A 19,721-nucleotide genomic window follows, 5' to 3' on the forward strand; every position below is an offset into this window, starting at 1 on the left:
GCGGGCAGCGGCCCGTCCCCATGGAAACCGGACGGCGCCGGCCCGCCACGCGCAACGCGCGCGACGGGCGCGTCACGCGGGGCGCGTCACGCTGACGTGACACACAGGGGCCGGCGAGATGCGGCGCCGCCGCCAGCGCTCCCAGCGACCGGTGAGCGCGCGCAGCGGCGGGGGCGGGGGGGGGGGGGGGGGGGGGTAGGGTGTGTGACAGCGCCGCGCTGCCATGGCAACCGCACCCCCGCCCGCCGCCCCGGGCCGACGGCGCCGGCATCAGGAGGGCGGGGGCGGCCGGGGGCTGCCGCCGTCCCGCCGGTGAACCCGCCGGCTTCCCGGGAGGGATGTGGACAGCGGGGAGGTGTCGGGGAGCGGCGTTGAGAGCTCCGCAAGTCGGCGGCGTTTCCGTTACTCCCCGCGGCGGCGCCGCCGTCGCCTCCCGGGGCGGGCAGGAGGACGCGCTGTCTCGGTCGAGCGACAGCTGAGGGGGGATATTGAGGAGAAAAATGCGCGTTTCTGCTTAGCGTTACCGGTGCCGGTCACGGGAGGCGAGCGGCGGCGGCGTCCCCAGCGCCGGGCCCGGGGAGCAGCCGCGGAGGCGAGAAAATGAAGGTGGGGTTTTTTTTAGGTGTGTGTGGGGGGGTTAAATCGTGGCTGTTTGGCGTGGAGAAAGGAAGAACGGTTCGGCGTCGAGATGTATAAAAGTTTAAAAAAAAAAAAAAAAACGAAACGATCCCTGGAGCCCTTTGGGATCGGGAAGAGGGGTGTCACGCGGCGGTTTGCAGGATTTTTCTCCCCAGGCTGAGGTGGAAGCAAAAAAACCCCCTCCGCACCCAAAATCTCGTCTTCTGAGAACACTGGTCGGTCCAACAAAAGATGTTATTTCCAGCGCCCCCCCCCCCCCCCCCCCCCCCCCCCGCCGCAGGGTTACAGTGACACAGTTGTAAAGGGACACCCGCCGCAGGAGGGTCAGGCTCACACGGCAGTCCCTTGGAAAGCTGCCTTGCTCCCGTTAATTAGGAAAATTGAAAACCCACTTGGCCAGAAATAAGAATAAATAAATAATGTGTACTTGGAGCCTGAGGACGGGAAAAAGAAGATTAAGACTGCTGATAACGCGTGTTTGTGAGTTGGTTGTGGGTTGGTTTTTTTTTTTCTAACATTTAAAGCTCTAGATCCAGAGTTTTGCCCCAAACGTATGTGTGCAAAGAAAATTGTGACACTATCTTTATGGAAGTGCTGGGAAATTCTGCCAGTGAATTCAGTTATTGTGATAATAGATTATAATATAATAAATATTATAATAATAAATAATAAATAATAAATTCTTTCTATTGTGATTTTTAAACCGTGTACTTTTAAGAAGCTTAAATTTTTTTGTCAAAACAGTCCAAGGAAGCTTTCATTTTTTTTATTAGATAAAAATTAGTCCAGAAAAACTGTAAAGACTTTTTATTGCTGCGGGGGAAAAAAAAAAAAAAAAGAAGTAAAAATGTATTTGTCTCGTTGTGAGTGTTATGTGTAAAAGCTGCTCATCTGGGAAATAGATCTTGTTACGGTAAGAGCTGCTCATCTGGAAAATAGATTTTGCTCCTGGTTTAGTGCAGAAAATAGACCTTCCATTCCGAATGATTTTTGGTGTGCTTGAGCAATAAATAACAATAGGAATTTAATTACATGATTTATCTATTTTGTTACCTAAAATATAAGTATTTATGTATCCTAAATATATCTAATTATTTTCCAATATTTTTCTTTATGTCCAAATATTTCCCAATGATATTTTAGGAAACAGAAGGGAAATTCTTGTGTGTCTCAGGCACACTGCTTTTCCTTCCGCTCACAACAGACTCATTCATTTTTACGGGGAGATGCTCCTCTTGCTGTGCTTTGGGTTTTGCATGTTTTTCTGTCAGAAATGCCCAAGAACGTGGGTGAGACTTTCTTGTCTTGAAAATTACCAGTGCTTTTGTGTATGGTGAACTCTAAGTAAGGTTGTGTTTTGCTGTCTTAAGGTTTATTATTATAATTATGGCATTTTTTTTTTACTTCTGTTGTTTAAGGAGAGTTTGGTTGGGGTTTTTTTGTTTCTTTTTTCTTTTCTTCCTATTTACGCTCTCAGTCTTGGTAGCCTCTATGCAGCATCCCCATATTTTTGGATCGTACAGTCTGTGTAGCTCCCAAATCTTTATATTGGATGTGCTTCAGCTTTTTTTGGCTTAGTGTCTAAAATCTGCCTCATACAGATGATACTTACATGTGTTTCTCTGTGTTGGGAAACGAGCGTTCTACCTTGGGTCACTGGACTCAGAGTGGTGCTGTTGAGGTCAGCTGTAATGTTTGTGTCAATGTTTTACTAACTTGCTGAACTCGGTTAACTTTCAACTTCTTGAGATTCGTGCCGTGTAATTATCTGAGCATGTTTCTCTGCTGGTATTGAGCAATGATAAACTCAAATTTGAATAGAGCAGCTCGCCTGATATTTTTATGTGCCTCCGTGACTTTATGCTTTGCCTGATAGCGTAGTGCGCTCCTACTAGCTGAAAGCGGAGGTGAAGAAGTGCAGGGGCAGCGTCTCTTGTCGCCGCGCTCCAAGGTGGTTCTCATTAGGAATCTCTGGAGCGGAATAGCTGTTGCTTCCATCCTGCTTCAGGTGTGTGCCTAACGTATTCACGATTGATGTTGATTATTACTGCTCATTTATAAAGGCAGTAAGTGGAGCCTACTGTCGGTCCTAACTGCTTGCTTATTTTAATGATCTTGGTGCTTATATTACTGTTACCTTGTTTTCTCCTTTCTGTTTGTTGTTCATTTTATCCATCGTGTTGTATTCCAGTAGCAGCTAGGATTTTAAGTTGTTTGAGAGGAACTCTTTTGGAAATATTTTTTCCTTCTCAGTGACTAATCCCTTGTCTACCTCTACCCTATTTTTTTTTCCTCCATTCTTTATTCTGACCCTCTCTTTACAAATTCCTTTTCCATTGCCACCTCTGTTACGCTCTGCCTATTTCCCTCTGTTGTCTTCAATTTCTTACTCTCCTCATCTATTTTTATGCTTCTTGGGGACACTGTTTTGCTAGTGCACTTGGTTAAATGGTCTGAACCACTCATTGAAGAGGCTCAATGTGCTTTTTTCATTTTTAACAAGGGTGGAGAAAAATAAAATCCTGAATTTTATTTTTTCATTTTTAGGAAGACAAAGGTGGAAGGCAAAAAAGTCAGGGGAGAAGTAGAGAATGGAAAGTGTGAAGTGGCGGTGGATGTCTGAGAAGGGATAGGGAAGAGAAGCTTAATGAGAGAGTGTTTCATGGGACGCTAAGGCTCATCCAGTAGTACATCTGGCAAGAAAAGTATGTGTTAATGATGGCAGTTGCTTGGATATTTTCGGATCATCGGAGATTCTGAGGCTTGCATAAGTGTCACGTGCCATTTGTAATAGGACTCTGGAGTTTGTTCTTAAGGCAGGTGCTTGGGTTGTATTTGTGATGGTTCAGTAAGCAAAATCCTTGCATTGTATGAGAATAACAACACCTCTTCTGGCCACCTGGAAGGTAGCACTCACTAATGTGGCTTATGTTCTGTGAAAACACTGCAGCTTCTTGAATTTTCAGTAGACCTCCTTGCTGTGATGAGGCAAACGTGGGTAATGCCAGCTGTATCTTAGTACAAATCTATAGCTATGAAGCTGCCAAATGGCTCGGCGCTTTTCATGAACGCTGTTCAGGACAGGACTCTTAAGTTGTTACAGGTTAGAACTAACTGTTTACACATTTTCACATAAAATGTGAATGCTTTAGAAATTACTGCAGTTGGAATTGATCTGTCACAGAGGGTGGTCAGGGCTGTTGCCTATTTGTGGAATGGTAAAGTCACTTCTTCCTCTACTCAGAGTATGCTGCTAAGGCAGAGTGGATTAAGAACTTGTGCTTCTGCCCACAGCTCTCTGCATTTGTTAGGAACAGGAGGATAGAAATAAAGTTCACAGAAGACAGGCAAGGTTACCTTTCTGCAGTGGGCTGTGACATTTTGTTTGCCATAGAGGTAGCTGAACGCTTGAGTAAGTTAGAGAGATGCTGGAGGAATGACTCAATGTGACGTTGTTTACTGAGAATGGGTAAAAGTTAATCTTGCTTTGCTGTAACTGGGGACAAAGATGAAGGATGGAAATAATAAAAGTTGTACAAGGGCTAAATCTGGGTTAAAAGGTAGTGGAGGATAAGTGAGTTCTTTGGGTGTGGGAGAAAGGTGTGTGGAAATAGATGTCTATGTCAGGTTCATGTAGAAAGGAAAGGAGAGAGCTTGGCATTAGGAATGAATAAATGTAGGATAGAGATAGCAAATAAAGATTTCAAGAGAATGAACATAGTGGGGCTGAGCAGATCGCTAAAAGACAATCAGCTGTAAGGGCTAGAGGCAGGTGAGGGTCTCAGGCAGAGCAGATGAACAGACATATGGGGTAGAATATTCAGTGCTGTGGGCGGATGGATGTGTCGCCAAGTGTCTGGAGAATGATAAGGAGCTATTTGCACCTTCTGCGTGCTGAGTGCTGTGTGTGTGTCAGTGCAGGTGATACTGCATATGGTGGGGCATCTGGCTACGTGCTCTTTTCTGCCCTTAAAAAGCAAATAACGAAGATAGCTATATATTCTCCTCCTTTTTACTTGGGCATCTAATGAACCCTATCATTTCTGTGCCCATATCTTTGCTTTATTAGAATTTTTTAGGAAAAAAAAATGTGCAAGGAAATATGTGTTAACACAGAGGAGGTATAGTTGTATCTTGATACTCAGTACTGCATCACAGAACCCTGGGGCCTTGGCTTATAGAAGCTGTTGTTTGAAGCTGTGTAAACAACCTGAGTGCTCAGGGCAACTGGTCTAGATGTGAGAGTGTGGTGGAGTTTTGTTGGATTTCTTCATAATTCAGAAAATGAAAATGGTGTCAGGAGAAAATGATGAAAAACGAAGATCAAGACAGAAAGGAAAAGTGTGAAAAATACTGCAAGGCAGAGCCCAGGTGCGCCTTACAGTTCAGTCCCTCGTGTGCAGTACAGGCTTTTCTTGGGGATGAGGATGCTGTTGGAAGGATATGCCATCAGTCGCTCTGTGCCCTAATCTGTCCCAGCAGCTGTTCTTAGCCCGAGATGAAATTCTCTTTGTTTGTGACTCTGAATAACACTTGTGTTCTGCCACAGCATTTTAAGTGTGTAAATGGTAGGGCAAAGCATTTCTGCTCTGAGCTCCCCTTCGGTGATGCTTCTTTTCGGCTAACATTTGGGCTTTTTGGAGGTTCTGGGGACTCTAAATGTCAAGAACCTTCAAGCCAAATCAGAGAAAAAAATTGTCTAAATAAAGTCAAAACTAGAAATACTGGGAAGCAAACTACTTTAACTCTACTGCATTTGGGAAATGGAGAAACGTTTACTCTGAAAGAACAAACCATTTAGATGTAGTTGTAGCATTAAGTGCAGTAAATCACATCTTTTGGATGAGAAGCTGAAAAGCATCTAAAGGGCAGAATGTATGTGTACACACCGATTTATTTTTTTTATTTTTTTTTCCCCTACAGAGTTTTTAAAGAGAGGGCTCTTGGTAATTTCCATTTCTGCTTTTTTTTTTCATCTACAGGACCTACTGCAGCTCTGTGATTGCTGATCCATGCTTGACTGCTTCAAGGGGTCCTGGCAAGATGGCAACTTCCAGACTTCCCATCCTTCTAGCATTGGCATTTTCTTCTTTGTCCTTTGTTATTTCCCATTCAAACATGTGGTTTCAGGATTACTTTCCGCCTAACATGTGCCCTATAAATGCCAAAGCCAACACTTTTTATGGCATAATGTTTGACGCAGGAAGCACTGGAACCCGGATTCACATTTATACCTTTGTGCAGAAGAGCCCAGGTAAGACCCCATGTCAGTCTGTGCACTTGAACTATGTTGACTTAGGTTCCAGCTTCCTAAAAGAGTCTTTCTTGCCAACACAGCATTTGGGAACAACTGAAGATTTCATAGAATTGTAGAATGGTTTGGATTGGAAGGGAGCCTAAAAGATCATTTAGTTCCAACACCTCTGCCATGGGCAGGTAGATCTTCCGCTAGACCATTTCTACAGTTTATCCTTCAAATGGTCCTCTGGCAGATGGTTATTGTCCATTTGTGGTGGTGTTTTGCCCTAAAAATATCTTTTGAAACTCAGAGGTTTAATTCTGGGTATGCTGGAGAGTTCTGAATTTCCAAAGATTTTCATCTATGCACCTGTTTAAAAGAATGTCTGATTGAGTTGGAAAGAGGTGTATGTTGGTTTTGTCAAGTTTCATGTTACCTTGAATTATATCAAGAGATACTTAAATTCTGCATATGTTTATATGTCACATTTTGTATCGAATTAAAATCAGTAAATGAAGGAGTTAAAAGCACCGAAGGTCTGAGCAATTCCCAGGAGAACTTGTGTGTGCAGATATACCACAGTGCAATATATCTACTTCTGATGCAGTGCAGAGGTTCCCAAGTTGTCTGCACACGCAACAGGATTCAAGAGAGTGAATTAGGTTTGGTACAGTGAGCCAGCAGATTTGCAAAGGTGGAAGGCTGGCTGATGTGACTCAGCTAATAAGCCCTTCAGGGCCACACATAGTACCTCTGTGGCTTCACGTGATTTCAGCCTTAATTTGGAAGGGCTGGTACAACGTCCATCTCTTGTAATATGCAATATTCAGGGATAGCTTCTAGACCCAAGCTGCTCTGGGAGCAATGGTCACACTTGTTTGTCTTTGTAGGCAAGTACTTGAGCCCAGTCAGCTCTCTTCTGTGTTTGTGAGTTGGATGAATCACCTAAGAATAATCAAAGTTGACTGTGTTTGTCTTAATATGAATTAGTATTTCACAGTTAGCTTGGGGACAGAAAGGGAAGTAAATGTTATTAAGATTAGGCAACAGTCATACTACACTGCTATAACTCATTGTAGTTCATAAACGCAAAGTGAACATACTGCTAATTATAATACGTTCTTAATAAATTGTTTGTGAACTTGGAGGATTCAAGGGCAACATTCTTTTAAATATGCTCCTTAAGTGAAGGAGCAGTGCTTGTTTTAGGAGGGGAATAGTATTGTTCGCAAGGGGAAATCAAGGATAGTCACTATACAGAGGTTGCAGGCAACCTTTTTGAAACTAAAGAAAAAGATTCAAGTTGCTGACTGTTTCATGTAATGTTTTGTTTGTGCAGAAGACCTTCCGGAGTTGGAAGGGGAAATCTTTGAGTCTGTGAAGCCAGGTCTTTCTGCATTTGCTGATCAGCCTGAAAAGGTAAGGCTCTCCTTCATTCCCTGTGAGTTGGCCTTGGTTCTGCTAATATCAGTTGGATCTACCAAGCAGTTCAAGTATTACTAATTGTAATTGCAGAGAGTCAAGAAAAAACGTAAAGGTTCTACTGCTGGCTCTCTAAACCTGTCGCTCTACTTTTGTGAGTTAATTTCTACACAGTGAAATGGGAGCTGTTGTTTTACGTATTTCATCAATGGAACGATGGCTTAATTAATTGCTTAAATGCTACATATAACTAGACTATGTGCCTATGAGGATTTCAAAGACAAAGTGATTTTTTGCTCTAGCAGCATCCATATTCAATATTTATTTCCCCTACAGCTATCCCAAATATGAGTAAACATATACTCCTGTCTCATTTACTAATAATTTTCTCAGTTTTTCCTTTTGGTTGAAATTTTCAGTGCTGGTCACAGTTCAAAATGGGCACATTTTGTTGAGATTTGTTTAGTTTAGATGTAAGGGATGACGACTGCAAGGGTTTTCTTTTCTAGTCATGTTACACTGACAATCAAAGAAGGTTCATTTCTCTGACTCCTAAAAATGCTTAATTTTTTTGTGTGTATAGTCATTTCTACAAAAGTTAATTTTTGTTAATAAATTGTGGAGAAGGGGAAGAATAAAGATGCACTTAGCAGGTTAAGTCAGGCCTTAATATTTCTCTGAGTGTATTCTCTGCTTCTGCCATCAGACTTCCAATCATTTGTTTGTTTTGATTCTTTGGTGTTATCTATGGAACCATGGCTTGGAAGTTAGTGCTCAGGGATATGTAGGACTTGCTTGAGTCATACTCAGTTCAAATATTTGATTACAGTTTTAGCTGAATAATGATTTGGGTACAGGCAGTTACTCTTCTACTGCCTCAGGACTTTTGTTGTTTTGTTTATACAGAGTTTTCCAAAACAGTCAGACAGTTCTGTCTTCCGCAATCATGTGTATTAATTAACATATAAATTTATAATTTTAATAAGAAATTGAAGTTAGCTGCCATCCTCTTTATTTTCAAATGGGGGTGGTTGTGAATTTGTGCGCAGTGCACTCATTTCATGCCACTCTATTGGATCAGGAGTCAGAAATGAGCAACAGAGCAGAGATAGCTAAAATAATCCTGTTGTTGTGATACACGGGGCCAGCCTTGGAGTAAGGTGCCATTTCCCAGATCCCCCTGCACTGACAGTAAGCTCTTTCACAAGCTAAAGGAGGTGCCAGAGAAATGGGAGATTAGATACTCTGCCTTGTGTGCTTTAGCAGTACTGGAGTTGGGGGCTACCATAGGGGGAGTTTCAGGTTTCTGATTTTCCTCAGCTGCATTCAGTGCTACAGGAATTTGAGTGGAAAAACTTTATGGAAGAGTGAATGGCTTTTGGATTTTTTTAAACTTTGATGAAATCTCCCATGATTTTACTAAATTGTCTAGTCTGTTGGGTAGGAGAGGAAGAATTCACACCAAAAGAAGTTTCTAGAAATTTCACATCAGAATTTTTATTGCTAGTGCCTGTGTAAATAATCGAGAGCCCAGCAGTGATGCCTATACCTCATGTGGTAACCATTCTACAGCTCGTGTTCTAATTACACTACTTGCTATGGACACATTTGGAATTCTTATATTGCATTTAGTGAAATCTACAGACATTCCCTCTGACTTAAGTCAGTAATCACACCGTTTAGTTTTATTGAACTGCAAGATGTTTGGGTTTGTCAGGTAATCAGTTCCCTCACCTCTCTTCATCCTTTACAAAAAATACCTTCCACAAACAATGAAATTTATCTCGCCTAAGATCTGTCTCTGCATGCACCCTTCCTTCCAATGCCGACATTCTCTTTAAGGTTCTAATGAGATGTCTAGCACAGTTTTTATACTTATCTTGGGTGTGAGTGAGGTACCTTCTGCTATTGAATACTGTTTTCACTAGTGTTGAGGGAAAATTGGGAGGCCTATTTTCTGATGGCCTGTAGGAGGAAACCATAAGAAAAGTATCTTTGTTCTTTTAGGGTGCTGAAACTGTCAAAAGATTGTTGGACATGGCTATAGATGCTGTGCCACCTCATCTGTGGAAGAAGACCCCAGTAGTGTTAAAAGCCACAGCTGGACTGCGCTTGCTCTCGGAGGAGAAAGCTCAGGCTCTGCTTTTAGAGGTAATACTAAGATCTTTTGGATGCGCTGGTATCGCTCTCCCCGTTTCATTTTTCACAGCTCAGATCTCCATCTCTATTTAGCACAAGGGAATTTCAGCTGTGAAAAGTGGCTGTAATCCCACGATAGCATGAAACTCCCAGACTTTACAGACTTTCTTTTATGGTCCTGAAATCCCTTGTCTTGATGTGGACAGAAGGCATGGGGAGAGAGACTTATGATACTTGTTTCTTTCTTTCCTGGCCCTTGGAAGAGGAAGAATAGTGTCTACTCCACACAGTTGTCATATTTTCTACTGTTGTGAAAAAGAAAACTTTCTCCATCACTCTCAGAGCAGAACAAGACCAAGGAATATAATCGTTATTTCTTTCTTCAGGTGAAAGAGGTCTTTGAGGAATCACCATTTCTTGTTCCAGAGGACAGTGTTAGCATCATGGATGGGTCTTATGAAGGTATGTTTTAGAAGGAGGAAAAGGCAAAAGCAAAGAGAAATGGGGGAAAGGGAGATCCTATGAACATGAGAGGGAAATGGTCACTAAACTAAGGGAAAAAATAAAAGGTTTCTAGCCCTGTTTGAAACAACGCAATCCTGCTTCTACTAGGAGGTGCTGATTACTCGGTCATCTGTTGCAGACACACAAAGACATTTATGAGTTAGCTAGATTGAAGATTCGTCCAAAACCTTCTGAGGTCACAGAAGAGAACCTTATCTCAGAAATAAGTATGCAGGGCTAAGCTGCTGAAGCCTGCTCTTGAGAACTGGTGGAAAAAAGATGTTGTCCGCCTCTGGAAGGCTACGTGACGATAGATAGCAAGCTAGGAAGCTTGTGGAAAGTGCCTAGTAAATTCTGAAATATTGACATTAAAAATAATCTGTTATGATTAGCTCATTAATTTTTGAGTTAAGGTTGGAAGCATTGTGAATATTAAAGGAAAATAAAGGATAAATTGGCAAGTATTAAAAAAAAGATAATTAAATACATAATAAAATAATAATTAAAAAATATTCTGATTGGAAAAATGCAGCTAGTAAAGTAGCAAAGCAAGTAACCTAAAATACAAAGAAAGGTGAATTATGTTGTAGCTTTGGAGTGAGTGATGATTTTGCAGTGCAGAAGAGGCCACTGTAACATTTTGGCTCTGTATCCAGACGTATTACCTTGGAGAATAGGCAGGCAATAATCCTTCTGTATGGATGTGTGATAAGAGCCATCTGTGATGTTACATTCAGTTCTGAACGCTTCATTATGGCAAATATATTGCCAGGTTGGAAGGTGTTCAAGGAAAGCAAAAAGAGTTATCACAACGTTTAAACAACTAATACATGGAGGAAGACTAAAGAGCAAAATCTGTCCGCACGGGCCAAGAGAAAAGGAGAAGTAACAAAGTCTGCAAGTATTTGATTAAGTATGGTGCAATGCATAGTATTAACCCAGGATTGACAGGTGAATTGTACGGTAGGGAGAAGTGTGGTATTGACAGGGAGCAGGACCAATGAGGCATAAAGAGCACAGCATAGCCTGCCAGGATTTAGTTTAAAATCCTGCCACTTCTACTGTCACATGTTGGACTAGATGATCTGAAAGGTCCCTTCCAACCAAGGCAATTCTATGATTCTATGTTTGCCTGCGTTTGGGTGAGAATCGTGCCAGTCTCAAGCAAGCTGCTGGTGTCAGAGGAGTTGTTTGTGTTTTACGGGTTGCCACTATGTCTGCAGTGTAATTACAGAAACCACAAGATTAAAACACAGAGTGGTGTGTATGCAATTTTCCAATTAAAAAATGAAATGCTGGGGGTGTGGGGGGGGAAGTGCCCAAGGAAACTTGTGAATTGTATCAGCTTGTTACTTCTTCGTATGTTGTTTGGGTATTTGGGTAATAGACATGACTTGTGCATGCTGCAGTTGCATGGATGTTACAAATGTTTTACCTATCCCAGTTTATGACATTTTAATGAATCAATAACGCGTCATATCACTTAAATTATAAGTTTGTATTGATCTCTGAACTATGGGGCAGTTAAGTTAGTAATGATTTCCGGGTAAATAAGAAACATGTGGAGGGGTAGTAAGGGTGGGCAGGGGGTTGTGGGAGTAATCAGTGGTGATTATTTTTTTTTCCTCTCTCCTTTTTCACTCTGCAGGAATTTTAGCCTGGATCACTGTGAACTTTTTGACAGGTAGTTAATTCTAACTTCTCTCTAAACGTGAACTTGAGTCTCTTCTGCAGAGGTGATCACTCTTTGTTGCCGTGTCCTGTTTTTCCTCCCCACTGTGGCACCAGTGGATTGGCTTGGGCAGCCTGTGTCCCTGGGGGAGAGCCACACCTGTAGTAAGAAGGAGGCGTCTTAATCCAGAAGGTGCCGGGATTTACTCAGGACTGGGAGGCAGTGACAAGCTGGTTTCTCTGACGTATGTAGGGGAGTGGTACTGCTAACCTGTTAAAAGGTGGGAAACAAGGTTTTACAATGTTCTTCATCCCAGCATGACCTATGCAACTAAAATTGTGTAACAGGGGAATGCACTGGTGCTTTAGCCCTGCTGGCTCTTAGATGTTCTGGGAACGCAGTCTGGTGAAGAGAAAAGGAAATCAGTACTCTAGTGGATACATGAGCAAGAAAAAAGCTGCTCTGGGTGAAGAGAAATGATAATAGCTGGTTCTGCTCTTACTGTCCTTCGTCTCCTACTGCTTTTGACCAGCTGTATGGTGGTTACAGAATTAACGTACTCTCCCTGACAGTCTTCTGCAGGAGATACTTTGTCTCTTACTTTCAGCTTTTGCTGGATATCTAAGAGATTTATCTGCATTTGTCCCTTTTGAAGTGAAATTGGAATCAAGGAAGAAAATCCTATGAATCTTTTTGTAATACCTTCTGTTTGCCTACCTTTTCTCTGTGATGATTGTTGTCTTTGAAGGCCAGCTCAGCCTTCCAGTATTGCTGTGATAATGTGATAACTTGTTGGTTTCTTGTACATAGATGTAGTATCTGCGTTTTAGCGTGTGTGGACTTGGGACCGTTCTGATCATGATGTTGTTTGCAGGGCAGCTGTCTGGCCAGAACCAGCATACTGTTGGGACTCTGGACTTGGGAGGAGCCTCAACCCAAATCACATTCCTGCCACAATTTGAGGTGAGGAGTGGTTACATGTGTGCGGGTTGGGACTGCAAGGCCACTGGAGAGACCTGAGCACTGCCGTGCTCCCTGATATCGCTTTGTCAGCACTGGCACACGCAGAACATCTGTATTTCTTTTCCCTTTGACATCAGCAGTTGGCTTACAGGCGCTTGCAAACAAAGGAGCCTGGATAACAACAAAGAAAAAAAAAAAAAGCAAGCAAGTGGGTAAAACCACAGAGAAACAGTTTTTGTTTTCTAGACCCAGGCAGGGAAAGTCCCATTAATGCAGATAATTATTTTGTATTCAATAAATTTAAAACATTTCCAGGGAGTGCTCTTGCAGTATTACAAGAAATATAGGCTCTGCTCTGAGTTTGTGTTTTCGGTTTGTATTTTTTTTCTCCCTGTCTGATAGCAGATCCTCACTAAATTTGGGGGGTGGCAGACAGGGGTGTCTTATGGGGCAAATGTCTTTATAATAGCACAGCCTATCCCTCTTTGTTTTCATATCGATTTCTTCTTTGAGAATTCCTCTCTCTGTCCCTCAGTCCGTCTCTGCTGGATTTCGCAGGAATGCTATAGCTCTTTAGAAGCAGTTTGAACTGGGACCCAGGTCTAAAGTTTGCACAGGAAAATGTCATGGGTATTGGAAGGGCACTAGAGCATTCTGTACCTTGATAGTGTGAAGTTGGTTTTGTCCCTCTTTCTGAAGAAGTCCTTTGTTTAACACATTTTGTTTACAGAAATTGAGATTCTCAAAGGGTGTTTGGGGACCACAGAACATGTGGTTTTCACATCAGGATGTTTTAATTCTGCAATGGTGGGCTATGTTGAAACATGACGTGCAATCTTATCCTGTTCAGCAACGCCTGAAGTACTCCAGGCTTGCCCTCTGTTTTGTGTTGATAACACCTGCTGAAGCGGGCACTGGACCAAGAGGAAAGGGTGTTGCATGTCAGGGTTTTGGAGAATAAATAGAGCTGTGAAGCAGGCTGAACTGCAGCTCAGGATTCAAACTTCTCCTTAAAGCCTTGCAGGAAAAGGCCTCAAGGATTTGCTACTGACCAGGACCAATGGTGCGAATTAGTAGGGCAGTGTGGAGTCAAGGTTTACCTTGCCTGCTTGTACGCTATGTCTGCTTCTCACTGATGTTGTCATGTTCATACAAAAAAGCACATACATAGCTCAGTATGTTTCTGAAGAGTTTTTCCTATCTGACAAAATTAGCAGGGATTTCACCCTTTGGTTTGCAGAGGTGGTTTTTACCCCCCCCCCCCTTCCTGGAATCTGAGGAAATCAGATGTTTACTCTTGTATTCGTTTTGAACAAAATATTGTAACAATATGAGAATCATTAATGAAATATAGATTACAAACAAATAGAGGACATATAATGGTAACTGTGTGGAGCTGTGTTATGCTCTTCATGGCATTACTGTCAGAGTTATAAACAACTAAAAACCAATCACAATCATTATGAAGTTGTCTGTCTGGTGCCTGCCTCACTTGGAAGGGGTGTGACGATTTCTACATTTTTCTGAAAGTAAGGCATGAAAAAAGCCAATTGTTTTCTCCAAATAATTTTTTTTCAGGATCTCTCCTTTTTTAAAAGCTTTTGTGGTGTAAGGTTTAGGAACAGAACTGAAAATATGGCAGAGTCTGGGTGTGTTGGGTCACGAATCCGACTGCCACTCCAGTGAAAATTTATCTGAGGCCCAAAACAGATTTCAATTTGTATTTGTTCAGGAGAAACTCAAGCTGAATACTGACAAATCTTTTTCCGCTTCGAGCAGGCTTCTGTCTAGAACTCTACAGTTCCAGATGTGTTTGGTGGGTTTTTTTGACGCATCTGGTTACTCGAACGGTAACTACAGGGACTCTGCAGCTTCAGTCCTCTCTGAGGTTCCGCTGCTTTGCCCGGAGTAACAGAGAAGGTCTGACATGAATGCACAGGGACGAGAAGGAATGGGTGAATGAGGTCACTAGCAGAGGAAAGACAGAAACTGGGATTGAGACCTCGAGGACTGGAAACAAAGGAACACTAAATGAGCCCTAAACTGGTTCAGAATCACAAGAATATGACAGTCTGGCAAGAAGGTAGGGAGTGAGTACCAGTGGGGCAGAGGTGCACACAGAGGGATGAGCGGAAGGAAGAAAACAGGAGGTGGTGAGACAAGAGGTTAATTTAGAGGAAGGCACTTAAACCAGGAGGTAAAGCAGCTCTAAGACTGGGAGCGAGTGGTCACGGTGTTTCCTTGAGTATCAGCATGGCGTTTAACAAGGTGAAAATGTGGCCTATGCTTTGCGTTTTTAATTCTTCTGAATTCCTGAACTGAGAAGTCTTGTCTGACTTGCAAAAATTCATAGTGCTTCTAGTGCAACTGATTTCAATGGGGACTCTGTATATACAGAGTAGCATGAAAGTACTCTGAAAAATTCAGGTATTCTGCGTTAGAAAGCATTTTCATCCTCATCTGTTGCACTCCCCTATTATACATTATACACAGAGATGCATGTAAATGAACTCAGTGTTAAAAGCTGCAGATATTACCGCAGTGGGCACCACTGGAAAATTGTTCTTTGTTTTCAGAGCAGATCAGATGAGTGTGCAGTAAACCCTATGGGTATATCTGTAATATTATATCAAAGTTCGCTATTTTTGTTGCATAATAAAGACTAAAAGATTTCTTCTTTTACTTAACTTTTAGGAAACTTTGAAGGAAACCCCTGGGGATTTTCTTACCTCATTTGAAATGTTTAATAGCACCTACAAGCTCTATACCCACAGGTGAGGAGCAAAAAGGCTGCTGTCTCCACTGGGGAAATCAGTCTTTCTGCAGCCCCTGAGCTAACCACAAATGGCCATGTCATCCCGTTACCAGCTGTTGGGACCACGACGTTTTTACTAGTTTTCTTATCTGCTTGAAACATTAGTTGAAGTGGAACGTGACATTAGTTGACGGGAAATGTTCCGGGATCATGGTTAATATCACTGCAAGGGAGTATCAGTCAGTCTGTCAAATGCAGAGGAAGCGTTGTGAGTCACTATATTTAAGGAGAAGAATTGTTATTACTGGATTCAAGGCAAATATTCTGGACCAAGCAGAAAGGTGGATATCGTGCCAGTAGACAGAACTAAACCTGGTCAGAGATTGGGAAAGAGGACCTTCCTGAGCCTTTTTCCTTCTTAGTTTGAAATGGCACATCTCATCAGCAACTGGACAAAAAGTAAAACCTAGACTGATGTACACCAAAGAGAGACAATTGCAGGCAGCTGATACAGACCATGGAGCACAACAGATTCTTGAACCAATTGGAGGGGATACTTGGCCTGGAATAATATAATTGTGCTTACTGTGTTAAGCTAACAAGTTTCTGAGATATCTGCAGTGGAATCCAGAGAGTTTAACTGCGTGACTAACAGTCCGATGAGAACTTGACCATGTATAGTAGAGAGTTGGTCTCAGCCTGTTATCGGTGGGGTGAAGACTATCATCTCGATTGGTTACAGAATATGCTTACTTGACAGCAAAGCTGGTTTAATAGTCCTCCTCTCCTACTGCTTACATTTACTGATGTAACTGATTGCAGTATTCACCAATACAGTCCATTAGATCACTTCAAATAATTGGGATTGAAAATCATCCCCCAAAAAATGAGGGAGCTGGAGGTTAGTTTAACTCCGATTATTCTATGAACGTTTGTATTGACATGACTAAAGGGTTAAGTAGCCAACCACAGAGATCGGAATGAAGGGCCAACACGTTTTTAATCTAGCTGTGTTGCTGAAGCCAGCAACATGTAATGACGTTCTCATAAATGTTGGTCATATCCTAGCTTGTAATGAGTACAGTAATAATCCGTGGAGTCAAACAGAGGTGAATTTCACACAAAGGAGCAGCTCCCATTTAGTGGGAAGTTCTGCTGTTTCCTATTAGTTCTGCCCTACGAGCACATAGTCTTATGTGTGTGACATAAGAATGGCCATCCAATTCCCCATGTGCTCCTCACATACCCTTCTTTCTCCCTTGTTTTTAAGATTGTGCATTTTTGCTTTTCATGAGCGTCTTGTAGAAATGTCACATCAGCTCTAACCACTTTCTGCGGTTTTAGATTTTCCCATTTTACAGCTCTGTAATTATTGGGTTTGGTCACTCTTTTGATACTTGGGATTGTTCTGGCAAAGGGAACTCTCTGTTTTAGAGAGGGGAGACTTGTGGGAAGCAGAGGGAGGAAATTTGGTTTGGGTGTTCCAGGATTTAGGAAGAGGCTATGGGTGAAGCATACCAGATGTGCAAGAATTAAAACTGTAATGTCTGCCTTTGTTGTTTGCAGCTATTTGGGATTTGGACTAAAAGCTGCCAGACTAGCAACGCTTGGAGCCCTGAATATGGAAGGTATGTTCGTACGATAAAACATCCAAGGTTTTTGAAGAGATGGTTAGACTTAGTCTTGTGTCAGCAGCCCATTTCCCGTGTCTTCACTTCTGTATCTCATGATTTTTCTATGTTTTCGCTGGTATAGATCTGTTTGGAAACAGGCTACCGCTTGTTAAGGAGCTGTCTTGTGAGGCAGCTGCTTTTCCCTGTTTCCAGGCTCAGCCAGCAGCAAGACTGAGTGCAAATTTCAGAAATGCACACATGGGAACATACAAACACCATATAGACATGCTCAGCTGCAAACACACAGCTTCACAAGCATCCACAGAAACACAAACAGCATGGATACATCCTTCTCCTAAGGATTGCTACTTAGGCCAAACCCACTTTATAGGTCTCTCTGTTATCTGCCTGGCCCACCATGTTCCCCCAGACCTCCTGTTGTATTCACTGACTAGTCTAGCTTGAAGTCCACGAGCATATCACACACACCTGAATGCATACTCACATTCCTGAGCCTTTCCAGTCTCTGACCCAAACCGTAAATCCTTCCAGTCTTCATGCCCAGACCTTGGGCCTCTTGTCCAGTCTCTGCCCTGGACCTGGGCTCTGTCCACCTTCCGGATTCTTACGTCTCAGCTAGATGGACTTGTGTTAATTACTGGAGCGTACCCAAATCAAAAATAGTTGGGAATAGGGTTTAAGAAGAAGATAGGACGCACTGCAGTGGTTGGTTACATGGCTCAGCCAGAAAAACATACTGACCAGCTGCCTGCTTAGTTGTGATTGCCTTCTTTTATTGTCCCCTCTGTTTCCCACACTTGCGCTTCCCTGATCCCTCGATTCCCCCTTTCCCTGCCTTTGAGCCTTCCCCTAAACATCCCATAGTAAATTTTGCACAGTCCCACAATTCCCCTCAACCATTCTATCAGAAGTTTCCTTTTTCTGTGAGACCTGTGCTGGCCACAGTAATCATGTTTTGCTCTTATCAGTTACAGTATTTCTGGTTGAACCCTTCAAGGGTTCCACATTGAGTAGATCCTGTAGTGGCCATTGATCAGTGTCTCGGGAGGTTTTTGTCTTTGTTGCTCAGTTGCTTTGTTTGTCTCGGTTATCTGCTGTTTGTTAAGGTTTGTGTATCTGTGTGTTTAATTTATTAACTCGCTTGTTTCTTGTGGTGAACAGCCATTACCCAGATATCCTTGTACCACTTATCTTTCATTAACAAATGACAAGGACAGCAGCTCTGCAGCTTGCAGGACAAAATGGACACAACTTTTCCAGACTGAGACTGGTCCTTAATTCATAATCAGTTTGTGCAGCATCCATCAATTCAGATTTCTGTACTTTTGCTTAAAGACCTTAATGAAGATCTTCCAGGCTTTTCTTTTCTGGTTCTGCGTATTGATCAATAACTGTGTTAAATTTAATCCTTTCTGATTCACCCCTCTGGTTTCATTCCAGCTGTGGATGGACAAATGTTCCGCAGTTCTTGTTTGCCAAAGCAGCTGGAGGCAGAGTGGCACTTTGGGGGAGTGAAATACCGGTATGGTGGCAATAAAGAAGGTAAAGAGACTTGTTGCTTCTTGTAAGATAAGTCTTGTCTCCAGAATCTGAGTTTTTCCTTTGCAAAAACTCCATCTTGAATTATGAAGGATACCTGTCCAGTCATAGATGCAGACTTTTGACAGAGCCAAAGAAAAATCTGAAGCTGTAAGAGTAGCTGGCCTGTATTATCCATATTCTGGCTGTGATCTCTTATTACAAATGCTACCTTTATAGAAAACATTAAGAGTTACTTGTGCAAATAAGAGATTTTTTTCTGAGGCTTTGTGCTAAGTGCAAAAACTCAGCCTGTGTTAGGGTACAATAACTGGTTGGCCAAAGCATATCTCACTTGTGGAACTGTTTCTTAAGATACTATCCCTAATGCTGTATACAGAGGGTGACGCTGCTACCATCAGTGACTAGAACAGATGCCTTTGGTGACTGGTGTTGCTTTGTTTTACAATGGGGAACATGAGAGCTGAGCTGCAGATTTGGTGTGTGTGGAGTGGATTGATAAAATGATGATGTGATGGGGAGGGAAAGTAAGGTTTTATCTAGCAGGTGGTAGCAAATGTAAATGAGATTCTGCTGACCATATAACATAACAGTGGGAGTTTTGCCTGATGTGGAGGAAGCTTTTCATGCACCTATTCTAGTTTGTGCAGTGCACCTTTCAGATACTGCTGTGATCTGCTGTAAACGGTTCCACTTGATGATGGTGATTTAGAGTCCTTGGCTGTATGTGGATGCCATGCTGGATTATGGAAGGGATATCTAAGCTCTTCTCACTTCTTCTGATGCTTTAATCTCTACTTCTTCTCTTTTTAATCCTATTGCCACTCATTCTTCCATCTCCTGGACGTGCCTCTCTGGCTCACCCCATCTGTGTTTGTCCTGACAGGAGAAACAGGATTCAAGCCTTGCTACTTGGAAGTACTCAAGGTTGTCAAAGGGAAACTGCACCAACCAGATGAGATTCGTGGAAGTTCCTTCTATGCTTTCTCCTATTACTATGATCGTGCAGTTGACACCAACCTAATTGGTAAATTGGTTTTGGATAATCTACTATGTGTGAGCATGTCAACCAGGAGGTAGACAGAGGAACCCTGGAGGCTGGAGCCATGGGGAACAGGGAAAAAGAATGGTGTTAAGAAAGACAAAATACACAAAATGCCTTCAGGAAATGAACGTTGTATCCGTCAGTGCAGTTTGATGTTCAGAGTTCAGCAG

The 19,721-nt window shown here is 42.4% G+C and overlaps 2 protein-coding genes across 5 annotated transcripts in view; one reads left to right on the top strand and one right to left on the bottom strand.

Annotated features, from left to right (window-relative positions):
- ENTPD5 (ectonucleoside triphosphate diphosphohydrolase 5 (inactive)) overlaps positions 1-19,721 on the top strand; it is a 25,487-nt gene continuing 5,766 nt past the window's right edge. The window contains exons 1-11 of one of the 4 annotated variants that reach the window (XM_054199268.1): positions 1-151; positions 5,622-5,893; positions 7,218-7,297; positions 9,308-9,451; positions 9,826-9,901; positions 11,592-11,627; positions 12,490-12,578; positions 15,273-15,352; positions 16,900-16,961; positions 18,408-18,509; positions 19,393-19,533. In XM_054199268.1, coding sequence (XP_054055243.1) covers positions 5,683-5,893; positions 7,218-7,297; positions 9,308-9,451; positions 9,826-9,901; positions 11,592-11,627; positions 12,490-12,578; positions 15,273-15,352; positions 16,900-16,961; positions 18,408-18,509; positions 19,393-19,533 — 1,021 coding nt within the window. In that variant the 5' untranslated portion in view covers positions 1-151; positions 5,622-5,682. Of the gene's footprint in view, positions 152-262; positions 607-927; positions 1,120-2,424; positions 2,648-5,621; positions 5,894-7,217; positions 7,298-9,307; positions 9,452-9,825; positions 9,902-11,591; positions 11,628-12,489; positions 12,579-15,272; positions 15,353-16,899; positions 16,962-18,407; positions 18,510-19,392; positions 19,534-19,721 lie in introns of those variants that run through there. The other 3 variants (XM_054199270.1, XM_054199269.1, XM_054199267.1) reach the window with 3 other exon arrangements.
- COQ6 (coenzyme Q6, monooxygenase) overlaps positions 12,546-19,721 on the bottom strand; it is a 22,898-nt gene continuing 15,722 nt past the window's right edge. The window contains exon 12 of the mRNA XM_054199261.1: positions 12,546-12,749. Within this exon, the coding sequence (XP_054055236.1) occupies positions 12,546-12,749 (204 nt within the window). The remainder of the gene's footprint in view (positions 12,750-19,721) is intronic.

Source organism: Rissa tridactyla, chromosome 4 (genome assembly GCF_028500815.1).
Source record: "Rissa tridactyla isolate bRisTri1 chromosome 4, bRisTri1.patW.cur.20221130, whole genome shotgun sequence".
NCBI classification, from domain to species: domain Eukaryota; kingdom Metazoa; phylum Chordata; class Aves; order Charadriiformes; family Laridae; genus Rissa; species Rissa tridactyla.